The sequence below is a fragment of the Pantherophis guttatus genome, chromosome 1 (assembly GCF_059756535.1).
Source record: "Pantherophis guttatus breed Tessera chromosome 1, ASM5975653v1, whole genome shotgun sequence".
Taxonomy (NCBI): domain Eukaryota; kingdom Metazoa; phylum Chordata; class Lepidosauria; order Squamata; family Colubridae; genus Pantherophis; species Pantherophis guttatus.
The window spans coordinates 70,160,047-70,178,288 of record NC_142063.1 but is presented as its reverse complement, the minus strand read 5'-3'; the positions used below and the strand labels follow the sequence as shown (position 1 = coordinate 70,178,288).

The window sequence follows — 18,242 nt, the reverse complement described above, 5'->3', positions numbered from 1 at the left end:
GCTCAGGACAGTACTTCCCTTTTTTTTTCGTGCTGACCACTAATACTTAAGGAAACTGTTTAAACACCTGTTATGTTTAACTTTTAAAATAAAACTTCTTTCAAATTCAACCTAATTCCTGGTGACTTCACAAATACATCTTTGTAATTTTCTTTAAAAGAATACAGTTCAGTCTTTTCAAGAAGCTATGTTTATGTTAACTAATAATTTAGTTTTCAAGGAAAGTTCATTACTTGTAAATTAAATTGTATTTAGGATTTGAGGTTGGAATCCCAAACATGAGGATATGAATGCTGTTGAATTTCAGAATAGAAATCCACATAGTCACCAGGAATCAAACAGAAATATTACCTTTTTACTACTTTTAGTCAATGTAGGTAGGGATTGAAAACTTAAGTAGGGTCAATTGGGTTAGTACTGTTGGATAATAGACTATCAACATACCAGCGCTATAGATTAGATTGGAAAGATGAAAACTTGTCCCAGAAGAATGGCAACCCACTTCCATACTGTTGCCACAAAAACACACATGTCCAGAACATACATGTCCGAAGTTTATCTTGAATGGCCTTATTCTGTTTCTGCTGAAATACTCTTAGAATTATAGAACCAGAGAATTAAACCCTGATGCTATATTTGGGTCTTCAGATACAACAAACAGTAGTTTTACAATTGTTAAATAAATCAGTCTCTGGATTCACACAATGCTAATCATACCAAGGTTAATGTCCCAGTGACTTAAGAGAGGTGGGATAGCCATCTGCCTGATATGCTTTAATTTGGATTCCTGGACAAAGCAGGGAATCAGATCAATGACCTACTGGATTTTTCCAATTATCTGGAGGTCTAGGCTGAGAGGAAATGCTTAGCATATTCTCAAATTGTCTGTCACTGATTACATTTACTAAAGCAGTATTTTAATATAAAGTATAAAAATGAAGATTCTTGAAAATACCCAAGAAAGCAAACAAATGGTTCATCAAACCCAGAGTTCTCACTTTAGGCACAAATGACTAGGCTGAAAGTTTGGACACTTTATGCAAAGATCTAGCTTTGGCGAAGGCTGCAGTGCTGTGAAAAGAAGGGGGGAAAAGAGGAGAGAATGACCAGCAGCAAGGCGGATGGACTCAGTTACAGCAGTGATGAGTGCACTAGCACTAGCTGCATATAGCTCTTTAAGCATTGTGACATTTTGTCATAAAAACAGCTCATATTTTTAGTTTCCGAAAACCAAATATATTACAAGATTTTTCTAAAAATCTCAGATAGTGGCTGTTGCAGATTTTAAACAATACAGCTTTTAAATAAAAACATCATCACAGTATAAGCAGAAAGGAAGGAAAATGCAAAGTTGCAAGTAACATTTTCACTTACAAGCTCACACTTTGAACTGTTATTGACAGACATCTGGATCAAACAAGCACGAACCCAAAGTTAGCTTTTAAAATTTGGTTTATTTGCTTGGTATAAATAACATACATACCTAAAAGAGATGTTATTTAAGTCAGTGTCAACCTTTCATTAAAACATTCCTCAGGCACTTAAGAGAAATTCTCAGTAATTTAACATTTGTCACCAGTTTCCATACAACACTATTTCCATATATAAAGTTCATTTCAGAATCATGAATGCAAATGCAGTTACAAATCTGAAAGCAAGAATAAAATGCATGTGTATTTTATTAATCCCACAAAATTGTTAACTAGCCTTGGAATGGAAAAATAGAAAACTAAATGTATTATCGTATACTTTTGAAAAAATAATCTAATTCACCAATCAGCTGCGTATTCTCAAAGATTCCTTTTTGTTTCTCTCTCCACTCCAAGATTTGTTCTGCCAGTTCTTCTGTCTCTGTTACCAATAAGTCCATCTTTGCTAATGCACTCCTCTGTAATATAATATGAAAATAAATATTTCAGTAGTATTTGGCAAGATTTCAACATCTTGAAAGCTAAAAAAAGCTCAAAGCCAATGTAATTTTATTAGTATTTGCTACTTTATTCCATATACTGTTTGAGAATAAGAAAAGTAGTAAAAAATAGTATCTTTTCATTTCAGGAGGAAGTGTAGTATGAAATGAAGTACTGTAGCAATTTTCTTGGACTGCAAGGTGATCAAACCAGTCAGTCCTAGAGGAGATCAACCCTGACTGCTCTTTAGAAGGCCAGATCCTGAAGATGAAACTGAAATACTTTGGTCACTTAATGAGAAGGAAGGACTCACTGGAGAAGAGCCCAATGCTGGGAACAATTAAAGGCAAAAGAAGAAGGGAATGGCAGATAATGAGGTGGCTGGATGGTGTCACTGAAGCATTCTGCATGAGCTTAAATGGTTTTCGGGGGGATGGTAGAGGACAGGAAGGCCTGGAGGAAAGTTGTCCATGGGGTCGCAATGGGTCGGACACGACTTCGCAACTAACAACAATAACAAGCAATTTGCATTTTCCCCAAAGCATTTCTGATATGTTTTTTCAGGTTACAGATCCATCATGTAGTAGACTGGTACTATATTTCTAGATTAAGAAATAAAGATGTTCTTAGTACTACCCAAAAAGCTGATCTTGTAAATTGTCCTTAGGGGAAAGAAAGAGTATTAATGAAATGTTAAAATATTACCTACTTACCATATTTCTAATGTTTTCAGGTATTTCAGGGATGTTTCTTATAGTAAGTAAGTGGGTTTCTAATTTTTCAATAAAAGCTACTGCCAGTGCCAGCAATTCTACCACATCTCTAAAGTACAAGAAGTAAAGATGCATTATTCCATATTCAGTTTCAGAAGTTTTTAGAATCTTTGGATTTTATTTCTAAATTCTCCCCTATTTAAAAATGGATTTTAAAAATATACCAAATTTCTATAAACATTGTCAAACCTAAAATATACCCCAATCAAGATTGAACATCCTATTTTTTTGCCAAAAAATCAATGTCTAAAACATTAGGATAAAATTTTAAAAAATGTTTTTGTTTCTATTTTCCCAACAAGTGTTTTTAACAATCACACCAGGGTATTAATATAAAACCTTAAAATAACACTAAATAGCAAAACCTAAGTTAAACTATTTGAAGAGAGACAAAATGCTTCTATAAATAAGTAAAAATGTGAATAACTAAGTATTCACATACCCCTTTCAAATGTAGGGAGAAGATTGTCAAGCTTCTCAAGGAAAGATCCTCTCCCAAAGTTTATCCATTACACCTTCAACAGGGGTGGGTCAGAGAGTTGCGCCTCTAAGGCAGATATCAAAATAGAAGAGGGTTGATATAGGCTCAGTAATGGTTTAAAGTAATGTGCCCAGACTATTTAGAGCTGTAAAAATGAATACCAACCATATAAGATGAGTCATGAAATAAATAAATAGCACAATAAATACAAGAATATGATGCAGTCCAATTTTTTTTTTTTTAATTTGATTTATATGCCGCCCTTCTCCGAAGACTCAGGGCGGCTTACAATGTGCTCAGCAATAGCCTTCATTCTTTTGTATATTTATACAAAGTCAGCTTATTGCCCCCACAACTGGGTCCTCATTTCACCTACCTTAGAAAGGATGGAAGGCTGAGTCAACCTTGATATTTTCGATGTGCTAGTAGACTATATTTTCATACTATGTATTTTATTAAATGAGAAATTGGCTAAATACATCCAGCACAACCCTAAAATGTAGCTGGCAGAACCTATCTTCCGATGTTAAAAATAAAATAAGCCTTTGGGTTCCTCTCATTCAGGACCTAAGATAAAATGTGTGTTTTACAAATACCAGCAGATTGTCACTGTACCTGACTGCTGGAAGAATGCCATTATTATTCCCCTGTACAAAGGGAAAGGTAGCAAGAATGAACACAAACTTTACAGAGAAATGTGCTTGGCAGAAATGTTAAGAATGCAAGGGTGGGTTGGGTAGTGGATAGAATGCAGCCAATTCCAAGGAATGAAAGGATGTTGAAAGAAGTAAAAACAACTTGGCATACAAGTGTGCTTCTGCCCACTTCTATCAAACCCAAACTCTACTGGACTCTCATAGGTTTCACCAATAATAAATACTAAGTAAACATACAAAATTAGGAAGTTTGATACCTGTGGAAGGCAGCTTCTACAGGCAGATTTTCTTGACACAGTGGTTTCACTAGCCTTTGCCTCAGAGTTCTTTTATTCTTTAGCACTGCGTCCAGGTGCCTGTTCATTGCTTGCAAAGCCTGGCACTTCTGAGCTATGGACAAGAAAATGTCAAAGTAAAACTGGCTGGTGCATCAATATAAATCAGGGTAACAGAACATTTGGAGAAAAACTACCTTAGATCATAGTCCTCCCAATATGAATTCTGGCACATTGTCAGGAGACACCTGGATTAATTAAAAAGCAAGTAATAGCAGAGAAAGGGAAAAGAGGGGTGGAAGGGATTTATACAATAATCCACAGAGTACTAGGCTTGCCTGGCAACTGCTAAACATCTAATTAGTACATTCCAATGTTACTATGGCTTTATAGTTCAATTTCTGAATGTATACCATCCCAAAATTCTTACAGTAGGTATGACAGAACACATTTGAATTATATTCAACTTTATAAAAGGACATTGAAAGTGTCCCTTTTTCTCCTTTGCAACTCTTTGCAAATGATTAGTGATATCCTCACAAATTGATCCTTGTGGTACAGAGGAGTGTATTTTAAACTCATATCCTATATTATTATTTTAATGTATGCTGCTCTTCAAAACAATATTGCCAGAGGCTTACAGCATCCACAAGGCTTCTAAAGGGAACAATCTCTCTCTTCCCACTCAAGTAGACAATGCTGCACTTTTAAGCATCCTGGCAGACCAGTTTGATCTAATAGTTAAGGCACAATTAGAAGCCAGGGTCTGAAAAGTGGACCCTGCACCTGCGGGAATACACTAGAAAGAAGAATTAGAAGACAGGAGATGGTGGATTTATATGTTTAATAGATTTATATGGCTGCCATTATAAATATATGACCGAGTGGCTAATATGAAAAATGATAAAAACATATCACTTGATGGATGGGACTCAGAACATGCCCTTATGTATGATCAAATAGGATGGGTAGAAATAACCAGGGAGAGATGACCCCATAAATAGCTCAGCCCCAAGTCACAAAGGCTTTAATGACGGCCAACAGTGTGAATTACACTTTGAAATATACTGGTACTGCCCATGCAGCCTGTGGAACTGTGATGTCACGTGCTGAAAAACATTATTGCTTACTGACTGTGCCACCACATTCAGCACTAACTGAAATTTCCAGATGCCCTTCCAGATGCTTGTAAAACATATTGCAGTAGTTCAATCTAAAGATTCCTAGGGCATGAGTGATTCTAAGTAATCCTGCCTGGAGACAGACAACTGGATGACTTTGGGCCAAGGATTTTCTCTTAGTCCTAGTTACTTGCAAGCCACTTCTGAAAATACTACCAACAAAACTGAACAACAAATAATTCAAAAAGAATTTTCCAATTGTATGAATGTACAAAATTAATACTGTGTTTCCCTGAAAATAAGACCCTGTCTTATATTTTTTTGAACCCTGAAATAAGTGCTTGGCCTTATTGCCATGCGCTCAAAAGCCTGATTGGGTTTATTATCAGGGGATGTCTTATTTTGGGGGAAACAGGGTACAAAGTCTTATATTATGTCCAATTACTTAATTACATACCTGAAAGGTTAAATAGCAATCTTAACAACACTTACTAAGATAAAATGGATGAGTAATGTCTGCTGTATCTTTTTCCATTTGCAGGGCTTCTGTCTCCAAATTAATCTGTAACATTGAAATAGTGCTTTAAAATTTTTGTGCAGTTATTTAAAGTATTTAAAGTTACATGAATTCCTGCTAAAATGATCCTCCATTATTTTTATAAAAGTATTTGATACATTGCAATGCAAATGTTTTAATATATTCATTTTTTACTTTTGCAAATGGATGGTTTATTTTACTATATAGCTCTTCTTTAGAGTTCACTTCTGGCCAAAAAACTGGAAACAAGCCAAAGACTATAAACCAGCAAAAACCATGATCACGTGACTGCAGAATGCTGCAACCAGGCATAAAAGTGAGTTGGTTTCCAAGTGCCTGAAATGTGGTCATATGACTATGGATATGTATTGCAGTCATTGGAAGACGAGAATGGATTATAAGTAGCTTTTTTGGGGGGGAGGGGGCCTGTCATAACTTTTAAATTGTTGATAAGCAAGGAGAACTTGTATACAAAACAGAGGAAAAAAACCAGTAGAGACCTGTAATATACACTCTTCCCCCACCCCTCTGAAAACATCAGAGGTATTATAGTATTAAAGAAGTTTAAACTGAATTCTCTTCTGGAACAGAAGGTATTGTGACTAATGGAGCAAATGTTCACACTTCACATCATTTTTATCAAAATAAGTCTTGTTCTAGTACTAAAATATTATTTACCCGGCTGACTTCAGCTTGGAGATCAGCAATTTGTTCTGCTTTTGAGACATACGTAAAACAAGCAGATGGTTTTCTACATATATCTAGAGTCCCCTGAAGAAGAAAGGAAAAAGACAAACCAACTCAACCACTCATGAAATTAGGATTGACGTTTAGAACATTTACTTGTAAATAAAAATTAATTTTGAAACTAACAAAAATTTAGAAAACTATCACTTACTAGGAGAGACTGACACACAGAATACATACATGTATCTTTTTAAGTGTTTTATTTCTTCTTTGTGTTGCTGTCTCAAAAGTAAAATCTACAGTTGGAAATTACTGTTATCATTTTTTTGTTTAGTAATCAATCTTTACAATATAAAATTCTTTATATACCTCAGAATATCAAATTTATGCAATAGCACACAAAGGTAATTTGACCAAAATATGTGTCTATTATGAAGAGGTAGGTTATTCTAACAGCAACCAAAGGATTCAATTAAAATAAAAGTGGTTAATAATAAGGGGCAGAATGCAATTCAAATATTTATAAAAAATATGTTTTATGTATCTCTTATCTTTTAAAATATGATGCATTAGGTATGTGCAACATTATGGATTATTTAATGAACAAGAAGCGTTAGGTTTGCACTTTATATATGTCCACTCTCCAAGCAAGGTACCTGAGCAGGCAAAGGAGGAAATGGACAATTAGAAAAAAGGGCAAAGGGTGGGGGAGACACAGGACATACTATATTTTTAAGTTTCTTCGAAGGGTGACAAAAATTACAGCAAAAAACTGCAGGATATGTACCTAAGCCTACATGAAATTACTTCTTCCAGCATCAGTTTTTTCAATTGAAATACTTTCCCAGCAATCTTTATTTTCAAATGTCATAGAAATCCATGACAACTCATGTGATCTACGAATTACATTATCGTATTTTTTGCACTATAAGACGCACCTAGCTTTTGGGGAGGAAAACAAGGGGGGAAAAAATCTGCCTCTGCCTCCCAGCATCCATCAGTATTCGTCTGGCTAGCGTCCTTGCAGCAGTCTGGTCAGCTTCAGCATGTTATTGCATGATATGATATGATTTAGCACGAGCAGCTGATTGGTGGTTGGATCGGCCTCCCGGAATACTGATCAGCTGTTCCAGGCTGTGGGGATTGGCACCATCTATCGCCGCCTCCATGCGTCCCATTTTCAACCTCTGCACACCCTGTTTTCGGCCCGTTCCCGGCGGCAGGGAATTCCTGCCACCTGGAATGGGCCGAAAACAGGACGTGTGGAGGCCGAAAATGGCCAAAAGGTGGCGGCCGGCGGGTGGGCGGGGCTTTGGCAACATTCGCTCTATAAGATGCACAGACATTTCCACCCACTTTTGGGGGGGGGGGGGAAGTGCGTCTTATACTGTGAAAAATACGGTATTCCTAAATTTGCTAGAAACAGGAAATAAATTAAGTAATGTAAATCTAGGCCACTGAGTCTGTCAACAGATAAGGAAGAAAAAAAGCAAACAATTTACAATATACTACTGTGAGAACAATCCAATTTTTTTAAAAAAAATACAAAACACTCAAAAAGCCAGACAATATTTGATTTTAAGGCAACTCCTACTGGATGCAAAAGGTGAGGACAAAGGCAATGAATGACATGTCTTCCTTTTGTCAGGCATCTGGGAAGCCTCTAGACAGAGGAAAATAGTCGTCTTCTCTCAGAAATTAATTCCTAGTTACTTGACTATGGCACCAGATCTGACACAAGGGTTGCTCACACAAACATGTCCGTTTTTTTCAAAATCGCTTTCCATACCCAAAAATCGGGTATGAAAAATAGGGCTCTATGAAATTCAGCGGAAATTCCCACATAAATGACAGTGGATGTACCCATCCTGAAGTATTTACTGAATAAATACAGAATGTTTCTAGGGTAGATTCAAATCGCGTTTTGTTCCAATCCGCGTTTTTTTTTTTTTTTTTTTGCGTCGCATTGAGTTCATAGGATCCAAAAACACACGGGAACTAATTGCAACGGAGTGGCATTTACAAAATTCCTTTGAGGGCAGACCCGCCACCATGAGAATCTGTTCTGCTTATTTCGAAACAAAACGACCGAGCGAGTAGCGGAATCAGTGCAACACCCTAAATCGCGGGAAACCGGTTTTTCCAAAGTAATCCCTGAAGCAAAAGGGAGACGGACGTGCTATAAAGCCAGCCCACCCCCACCCCCCAAAAAAACCACCTGCATTGCCTACAAATCATTTGTAATCTGGGCTTCTTGTCATTCTGGCGCCCAAACTACCTTCTTAAGGCTTTGGCTGGCACTCAGCCTCAGAGGCGATTATGATTTGCCAGGAAAGAACCAACCGCCCCACCTGAGACACCACTCCCGCGGAGAGAGCCCGCGCCAACATCGCTCCCGCCGCCGTGGGCTGCACGGGATCCCAGGGGTTGGAGGAAGCCATGACCCGGGCAAGCCTCCGCGCGCCACACCCGCGCGCGCGCGCCTCGAACGAACGACCGTCCGCCCGCTTTAGGAAGCGCCGCCCAGAGATGCCTAGAACCCGCGCACCGCCATGTTGAGTGCGGCCGAACTGCCCTCACGCCACGGGAGTCTCTCTTCACCACCAGGGGAGACCGAATGAGATTCCTCCCACTTCCGCTATGGGCCGTCCCGTATCACGATATATCCCAGCTGAGGTCCACCGAAGCATCGACTCCGCTGTACAAACAGAGCTGGTGGCTTTTTTCCCCCGCTCACAGGGCATCCGGAAGCCAAAATATAAATAAATAAATAAATAAAAATAAAAATGGCGGCTCTTTCGGCCATTTTGATTGTGGCGGAAGGCACTCGGGATACTCTGGGTAATCCTCCTCCATCCCCGAGATTCTCAAGTATTATTTTTCGAGCGGAGAAGCAGGCCATTAGAGGCTAGGCTGGCTTGTCACCCGGGTGTTGGGCTCCTTCGCGGACGACTGAAGTTACCTGGCCGCTGTTTCTCGTCGTCCTGCGTATGCTTGTTGCTAGGATGCGAGGCTGTGCCGGCTAAGTAAAGGGACTAAGGTAATCCCGTCCTCCTTTCAGGAGGTGGTGTTTTTTTTTTTTTTCCCGGGATCTCCCTAAGGGGAGATCTTCAGAGGGCGTTGGGAGTCGAGAGGCTGAAGTTGGTAGGCTGATTAGGGGAGATTAACTCCGTTAGAAAGTGCAGCAATAAAAATCGGGACGATTATCGGATGGCAGCGAAGAAGAAACTTTCGGGTCTGGACGTTTATTGTGGAAGGAAGGAAGGAAGATCGATCTAAATGGTCACCCAGCTTTTTGTAGCCGTAACGTGTCGTCCTGGAAAGTTAAATCCCTTTGAGATTTAGGCTTCCATATCGCGCTAAACCATAGTTAGGTTTGGTTTGTGTTCATGCAGCGTGACCTGTTAAGTAAAACTCTAGCTAACTGGACCCAGCCTCGCATCCGTATTAGCGGGCGTGGGATTAACGTGATTTGAGTATGGTTTACTTCAATGGAGAAATCATTTTTCCTGCGAAGTTCAGGAATTGCGTTGATGCCACCCCTCCCCTATGGTGCCCGCCTGTGTCTTTTGGTGGGAGAAAGAGAGTATCTTGAATTATCCTGGTTATTTTTTCCCCCTTCCTTACCTGTGAGAGGAAGATAAATATTCTCCTTAAATATAGTTTGTTGTGGGCTCCTTAATGGTCAAAACTGAGGTTATCCCAAATTCTGACTTCACTTACCTGCCCTTCTCAGGTAAAAGAAGGCAAGCAGCTAGTACAAAAGCCAGCAAAACGGAAATTCGGTAATACAGATAGTCCTCGACGTACAACCATTCGTTTAGTGTTCGGAATTACAATGGCTTTGAAAAAGGTGATTTATGACTGGCTTCCACATGACTGTTGCAGCATCCCTACAGTCATGTGATCAAAATTTGGGCTCTTGGCAACTGGCATGTATTTATCATGGTTGAAGAGATCCGGGGTCATGTAATTTTACCTGTTGTGACCTTCTGACAAGCAAAGACAATGGGGAAGAGATTCGCTTAATCACTAACTTGTTAAGCACTGTTAACAACTGTGGCAAGAAATGTCATAAAATGGGCAACTCTTAACATCTGTCTTGTTTAGCAAAGGTAATTTTGGACTCAATTGTGGTTGAGGACGAGGACTACCTGTACTGTCTAAAAACATTGTTAGATGGACAAAGTCTTCTTAATATGCCAGTGTATGGAGAAAAAATGTATTGCTATTAACAAAAAAGGCATTAGCTTGAATGGATACATGAATTTAACCTATAATCCCTACAATATTTCTTTGTAATACTGCTGATTTGTCATATAAAACAGTAATTAATCAGGCAGTACTATGTTAAGGTAGGCAAAATTAGAAACAGTGCATACCTTGTTACTTTTGCATTAGGATTAATGCAAAAGTGTTTTAGAATAGGAAACTCTGACTTGAAGAGCAAAATATTTAGAAAGCTTGTTGATTTTATATGAAACAAGTCTTGTGATTGCAACACTAGAGAAAGCTGTGTTAAAGCTGTGCAATACTATTCATATGTGGTCCAAGGAAAGTACAGCTCACTGGAAGCTATAACTGTGTGGAGTCTTGTACCTCATGAATTTATTTACAGTGGTACCTCGGTACATTTCATTAATTGGTTCCGGGATAAGTACCAAAAATAAATAAGTACCAAACACATTTTTCCGTAAGGAATAATGTAATGAATCACAAGGCAGCCTACACCGATGAGTTCTAGCTTGTGTGTTGATTACCAAAGAAACGATGAGTACTGGGACAAAATTTTTGCACCAAAATGCACTGAGTATCAAATTTGATGAATTTCAAAGCAGTTGAGTACCAAGATACCAGTGCATTTGCCAAGGCTTCTATGCTGCTAAATTCCCATAGGCTGTAAATAGCTTACAAAATACTGTATAGGTAGGGTTAAAAGCATTAGTCACATAAAAGGCTTAACCTCTCAATCTCTAAATGTTTACAAACAACAAACTCTTCATAGCTATTTGGAAGCTCAAGGACTTCCTGCTTGGGTGTAAGCAGTGGAGACATGGAATCATCATCATTTGGAAATATGCTGAATCTCTGGAGTGGAGGTTAATAAATTACCATGGACTTTAATGCTGTTCAGTTACTATTGTATAATGTATCTATTTTTCCAACAGTTATGAGTTAATCTTTTTGAATGCAGAAGCATAAACATGCTCACTGAAAACATACTTTTGAGGAGGTCTTATGTTCAGGTTACCATGAGTTTGAATATAGTGTTTTCATTTATCATTTCCATCTTTTCTGTTACATAGCAACATTTTCATATATTTCTATCTTATTACTAATGAATGTTGTGTTAAGATTAATTTTATGCAATGGGGATGATTTGAGTAACTTATATTTGAGTCAGTGGCATGGAAGACTGAGCCTCAATTTACCATAGAGGTGAAAATATTGAGAAGAAAATTATATGGATAAACCTTTAATGTATTCTCAATTTCCTTTTTAATAGAAAGTAATTTCATGTTGCCTAATGTAGTGTGAATGAGAGGTATTCTACTACACATCTGCCACAATCCTTTTGTTTGCCAGTTGCAAAGACAAGAACAGAAAGATGGGAAACAGTGCCTTAAAAGCACATTTGGACACTGCCCAAAAAACAGGAGTATTTCAATTAACTGGAAAAGGCCTTTCTGAGGTAAATGTCAATTTTGTGTACATATGGCACAAAAAATCAGTTTCCTTTACTCCATAAAATGCTAGAAAGATAAAATTATGTCTTGTTTTGGAATTCAGAATATCGTCTTTTTGATTACATATTTATTGGGACTGAATTTGGCTATTTCAGACTTTGCATTTTGGACTATTTCAGGCTTGGAGTAGGAAATGGTCTTATTGGAAATCCAATAAGTATATTCTAAAATCAGTGTATTTTATTTTCAGCTTGATATTACCCATTTTGTTGTTTGTTTTAAAAAAGCTGCTTTAATCCTGAAACCAAATGTTTGTCTCAAAATGGAACATTTAATGTTGGAATATTTCTGAATACATTCAATCTGAATGCAATATATACTTTTAATAAAAATGTTGAATATGTTCTAATTAATATCTATACTATAGATATTATAGTATAGTATATACTATACTATATTATAGAAATCAGTTTGGATTTCTAGAGATAGATCATTTAATGGAAGCTTACCCCTGATGATTGTATTTAAAAATTGCAGTTCTGCACAGTTTTACTAAAGCTCTCGGATTTAATTTCTAAAAAGAAATATGACTTAATGAGCTGTTATATCCATTAAGCAACTATGGCAGTTCATATTAGGTTTTATTTATTTTGATTTGCATAATATGAAATACTTCATTGTGTTAGGTTTTGTTCCAATTATGGTTAATTAATTTTGGACAGATTTCCCAATTCTTTTCCAATCTTTCATTATTTGGGGTATGTAAGACTACAAAACATAATTTTTATTACAAATCTTTCTGATTCTGTATATTTGTTGCAGTTTTTAACTCTTGGAATAATTTCATCAATATCTGAATTCTTTTTCAGTTTCCTGAAGATCTACAGAAGTTGGCAAGTAATCTCAGAACAATAGATTTGTCCAACAATAAGCTTGAATCACTCCCACCTTTTATAGGAAAGTTTTCTGTATTGAAAAGTCTTGCTTTAAATCACAACAGACTGAGTATGTTTACTTAAGTATTTTTAGCTTGCTTTATATTGCATATTAAATAATGTTTCAGTACTAACAAAGATGTGTTTGTAAGTGCAGCTATTTGTTACTAAGATAATGCGTTGCTGAACGCTAAGGTAATCAAAATTATTTTGATTCTTATGAAATAGAGACTTGCTCAGATAGAATATTTTTTATTACTTGCTCTCTTGTTTTCTTCCCACATCTTCTCAACTGCAAAATTTCTGATGGTGTATTAACCCAGGCAATTTTGCAGTATATAAGAAGAAGAAATAAATTATATCTGATATATATCGTATATTACAAAAGAACATTCCGTTATATTATGAATGAGCATTATATAGCAGAATAAAATATTCAGTCTTGACATTTTAATAATTGTTCTTTTTTCTTGGCATCATGATTCAATTCTATTTATAATTTATTGCTAGCTGTATTACCTGAGGATCTCTGCAAGCTGAAAAAGCTGGAAATTCTACATCTGAACAATAACCAATTGACACGTTTACCTAGCAGTTTTGGACAACTTGCAGCACTAAAGACTCTGAGCCTTTCCGGAAACAAGCTTCAAACTATACCTATTCAGCTATGCAGTCTTCATCATATAGATGTGGTAGATCTTTCCAGAAATCAGATCCAGAGTATCCCAGACACAATAGGAGAGCTGCAGGCCATTGAACTGAACTTAAATCAGAATCAGGTCTGGAAGTATTTTTTTGTAGTTGAGCATTGTTATGTGGTGTCCTAAATACTATGGGATGGAGATATAGTTAATGCTATAACTATAAGCCAAATTTGCAAGAGGTGGGGTTTATTTGACATTAAAGATAGTCCTTGGCTAACAAAGGTAATTGGGCCTGAAATTTATTAAACAATATAGTCATAAAATCCATGTTGTAAACTGCATCACTTAGCAATGGCAACTATGGCAGTCCCCATTGTTGTTGTTAACCAAATCCCACTAGTAATTAGGAGAGGATTCATCTTGCTCCAAGCCATTCTTTCCTTCCAACTTCAAGTCTCAAGAAGGTAAGGGACTACCATCTGGGACTCTATCCATCCACCTATCTCCCCCATCTCTCCCCATTTGGCTTCCCTGCACAGAAGCACTCCCTGCTGGTGGCGGAATGGGACTTGTAGTCTCTGACTTTTCATTCTCCTCGGGCGATTCTCTCCAGACTTATCTCCTCAGCTGGCAGGCCTCCTTCACCCGAGGAGAAAGAAAAGTCAGAGACTAAAAGTCCTAGACCCGCTGGTGGTACTTGGGCTGAAGCAGGGGCATGGGGCCTTCAATCAGCCACCCCCACCTCCAGATCTCCAAGGAGTTCTTCCTCAAGGCCTGTACGGTGGTCAGGCATCCCAGTTTCACAGGGTAAAGCTTTAGTCATCCTTGCTGTCCTCCACTCCATGAGCTCTGCCACACCTAACTGAACTTTGCCGTCTTCCGCTGCTGACAAAGTGCATCCAATTGGCCTTATGTGAGAATGATGTGCATGTGTGGAATTACATTTTGTGTGAGCGGAAATGAGAAAATCTACAGGTAATCCTGGATTTACAACAGTTCATTTAGTTTCCGTTCAAAGTTACAACTGAAAAAAGGGATATACGACCATTGCAGCTTCCCATGGTCACATGATCAAAATTCAGATGCTTGACAACTAGTTCATATTTATGACCGTTTCAGTGTCTCTAGGATCATGTGAGCCCCTTTTGTGACCTGACAAGCAAAGTCGATGGGGAATCCAGATTCACTTAGCAACTGTGTTACTAACTTAACAAATGCAATGATTCACTTAATAAAAGTGGCAAGAAAAGTTGTAAAATGGAGCAAAATTCACTTAACAAATTTCTCACTCAACATAAATTTTGGGCTCAATTGTGATAGTAAGTTGAGGACTACTTGTATTGATCCAAGTTTATAAATCCATAATTACCTTTTAAATGTGTAATTAATTGGATACTCTGCAATTGTAATTATGCTCTGTGCTGAAATTGTAGGAGTTTTCAGCAATCCTATTGTCACTATTGATTAGTTATAGCAAAACAAACTCAGATCAGATATAGTCTATCAATATATGACCAGTTTTTAGAAATATGAGTAATACTTCTTCGTTTTCTTATTTAATTTTTCTAATTGGGGAGACATACTATGATCATTGTAACCATCTTTTTACTTACTTTTTGGACATATAACAGATTTCCCAGATCTCCTCCCAGATCTCTTGTTGTCCACGCCTAAAAGTTCTGCGCCTTGAAGAGAACTGTCTAGAACTAAGTGTACTTCCTCAGAGTATTCTTGGTGATTCTCAGATCTCTCTACTTGCTGCAGAGGGCAATCTTTTTGAGATCAAGAAACTCCGAGAATTGGATGGCTATGACAAGGTTTGTTGGAAAATTCTATATATGTATTTCTCTTTTCCACTATTTAATTGGTAACATTTTACATATATTTAGATAGGGTAGTGGTCAAATGACATCAGTTATAAATGAAATCATAAAAAAATAGATAGCAATTTTTAATGTCACGTTATGAATCAGGGCAATTTTTATTGCCCTGATTCATCTTAAAGTTTTGGAAAATAGTTAAAACATTTTCCTAATTAATAGATTAATATATCAGAGTTCTATGAGTGTTTTAAAAATACTCTCTGGCTCATTGCACTAAACTCTGTACCTTTGAAAACATTTGTCAAAGTGGTTATATAGTTTTATATAAGGACCAAAAGATCCCAGAATAGCATAGGTCAGGCAGCACAGATAATTATGCTAAAGGAAAAGTCCAGGAAAGTTCTTTTGATGAACACCAAACAAGAACATACCAAATAGGTTCTGCTGAATTTGATCCAAAGTGGTTTAATAGGAATGATATAACATCACTATTCTTAAAATGTTCATATGAGAGGTGACATTTGACTGAACACTACTTTGCTTTATCAGACTAGCTATGAATCTCTTATCCAACAACAGGAGATTTAGGAAAGACAACACAGAAGGTTTGAATTAATATAGTATTGAAATTGTAACTAGTCAGTACAAATAGATTATGTATTAAAAAGAAAAAAAATAGAAAACCATAAAACTGTAAGAGTTATCTAGAATTTGATTTATGTGATATATTTATCAACAAAACTTTTTTTTAAACATTTTAGTATATGGAGAGATTCACTGCTACAAAGAAAAAGTTTTCCTGAACTACTGTGCCAGTTTTATCTTGTGAATGAAGACAAGAAATGTGACTGATGCGTGGATCCAAAATGCAACAAGCCTGTTGGGAGAATGACATTCAAGCCTTTATATAAATGTCCTCTTGGTTTCAAAATGCCTTGATGTTTTAGATCTCACAAAATGAATCCAAGAATTGGTAACCTTGGATATAATGCTTAACATCCACTTGTAAAGTCTCCATTTACAAAGATTAAGAAGAAAATTACAAAATGACCTGAACTGAAGAGGTTTTATGACAGTTCCTGACAACTTCATACATAGGAGGCAGGGCAGATGAAGATAATGGGCTACGTGTGTAGGATCATCTGCCAGGAGGCTCACTAATTCAATATAGATTAACTCCGCAATGCAAATCCATCCATCTTTTGGCTTTAAATATTTTACAGTGTGTGTAGGGCTGGCCATTTGAAAAATTACGTACAATAGAAGCACAAATTATGGATGAGCAGATAGTGGCTTAATATACATAATAAAAAACAGTTGTCCTAGATTTACATCAGTCATTCTCTCGATGGTTTGTCTTCCACTTGCTAGTCAAATAGTTCACCTTAGTGTGCTAAACTGATGGCTTGCATAACAGGACACTGTTTGCATTTGAATCTTCATGGAAGTAACAAACTCCAATGTTGGGGTGGGGGAGGGTTTGATCACTGTATTGATGCCTTATGCAAAGCACCCATGGATATTTAAAATATGCAACCTTGGAATAATTTACATGCTTTTTACAAAAACCATACCTCCACAACTTTCTTAAACTTTTTTGGCACCTTTTGACAAAATAAGCTGAAATATATTCTTATGTAATTGGAATGGCAAACATATGCAGCTGAAGCTTTCTGTAAAATGTACTGTTCATGTAAATGAAATTTAAATTAAAATGAAAAGCAACTCTACAATCCTAGGAAATGGTCATAAATGAAAATGATTGGATGTTTCATTGTTGGGGTGAAACAATAACCCTAACGTGATGTGATACTACGAATATTTTTTTTCATACACTACAGGTTCCAGTTATATTTCTCATTTTTTCTACTGCTACTTATAATCACAACTGTAAAGTCCCATATGTTGCATGTGTTATAAATCATGCCATTTCTTCTAACACAGCAGAGCTGGGAATGAGAGTTTGGAGGTGAAAGGAGTTGGGTCAGTTGTGAAACCTAGGAAATAGTAATAGTTTCTCTTAAGGGGGGGGACTCTCAGCCCATGGGCTGGATGCATGACACGCTGGCCACACCCACCGTTTTAGCAAAGGGGGAAAAGGTTGATACATGTTGAGAGTTTTGACACCCCTGCTCTTAACTATCGGTAACTGTTAGATATCTTCATATTGTTATAATTAATAACTCCTTGCCAAACGATTTGTGATGCAGACAGAAAACTGGACTTTACCCCTAAAGTTCTGTTTATGTTAATATAAAACTAAACTTTGGGCTGTTTTGATTTTCCTCTACTAGCCACTTAAGGCGACAAAAACTAATATAATTTTTAACAATTTCATTTAATATAAACCTACATCAAATAAGATTGTCTGGTTTTTGAAGAAAAACAACTGAAGATTTGGGGGGGGGGAGAAACAATGCCATTCCTGTCTATTATAACTGGATTGGGAATATATCTATTCCTGTTGTTAGTACTCCCTATAATATGGCACCTGTATTTGACTTGTGCAGAGACAAGGTTTTTCTATTAACGCTGTCTTGTTTCATGCTAAACCATGTTATTTTCCTGATTCTAATGGGTATTAGAAGAACCTTATTCAAGAACCTGTGTTTTAGTTCACACATTGCATTAAGCCTATGACTGAATACTTTCTTCACCTCTAATTCTTACATAAGTAAGGTTTTTTCTTGAAACTTTTTCTTTCCATCATGA

General features: G+C 37.0%; 2 protein-coding genes across 9 annotated transcripts; one reads left to right on the top strand and one right to left on the bottom strand.

The window, feature by feature from the left end:
• Positions 1-1,434: 1,434 nt before the first annotated feature.
• On the bottom strand, positions 1,435-9,125 carry HAUS2 (HAUS augmin like complex subunit 2). Of its 3 annotated transcripts, none has more exons than XM_034417761.3 (6): positions 8,990-9,125; positions 6,433-6,525; positions 5,709-5,778; positions 4,078-4,210; positions 2,624-2,732; positions 1,435-1,888 (listed from the first exon to the last, which is right to left on the bottom strand). In XM_034417761.3, exons 1-6 carry the CDS (start codon positions 8,993-8,995, stop codon positions 1,739-1,741), a joined length of 561 nt encoding a protein of 186 aa, XP_034273652.2. In that variant the 5' UTR covers positions 8,996-9,125; the 3' UTR covers positions 1,435-1,738. The 3 variants fall into 3 exon arrangements, with proteins under 3 accessions (XP_034273652.2, XP_034273651.2, XP_034273653.2); XM_034417760.3 differs by having other exon boundaries at positions 8,793-9,011; XM_034417762.3 differs by lacking the exons at positions 6,433-6,525; positions 8,990-9,125 and adding an exon at positions 8,793-8,882.
• On the top strand, positions 8,978-17,263 carry LRRC57 (leucine rich repeat containing 57). Of its 6 annotated transcripts, XM_087882292.1 has the most exons (7): positions 9,472-9,585; positions 11,447-11,540; positions 12,028-12,133; positions 12,998-13,133; positions 13,574-13,842; positions 15,339-15,524; positions 16,292-17,263. In XM_087882292.1, exons 3-7 carry the CDS (start codon positions 12,050-12,052, stop codon positions 16,331-16,333), a joined length of 717 nt encoding a protein of 238 aa, XP_087738418.1. In that variant the 5' UTR covers positions 9,472-9,585; positions 11,447-11,540; positions 12,028-12,049; the 3' UTR covers positions 16,334-17,263. The 6 variants fall into 6 exon arrangements, with proteins under 6 accessions (XP_034273648.1, XP_087738413.1, XP_034273647.1 ...); XM_034417757.2 differs by lacking the exon at positions 11,447-11,540 and having other exon boundaries at positions 8,978-9,481; positions 11,948-12,133; XM_087882287.1 differs by lacking the exon at positions 11,447-11,540 and having other exon boundaries at positions 8,984-9,481; positions 11,975-12,133.
• Positions 17,264-18,242: the final 979 nt, after the last annotated feature.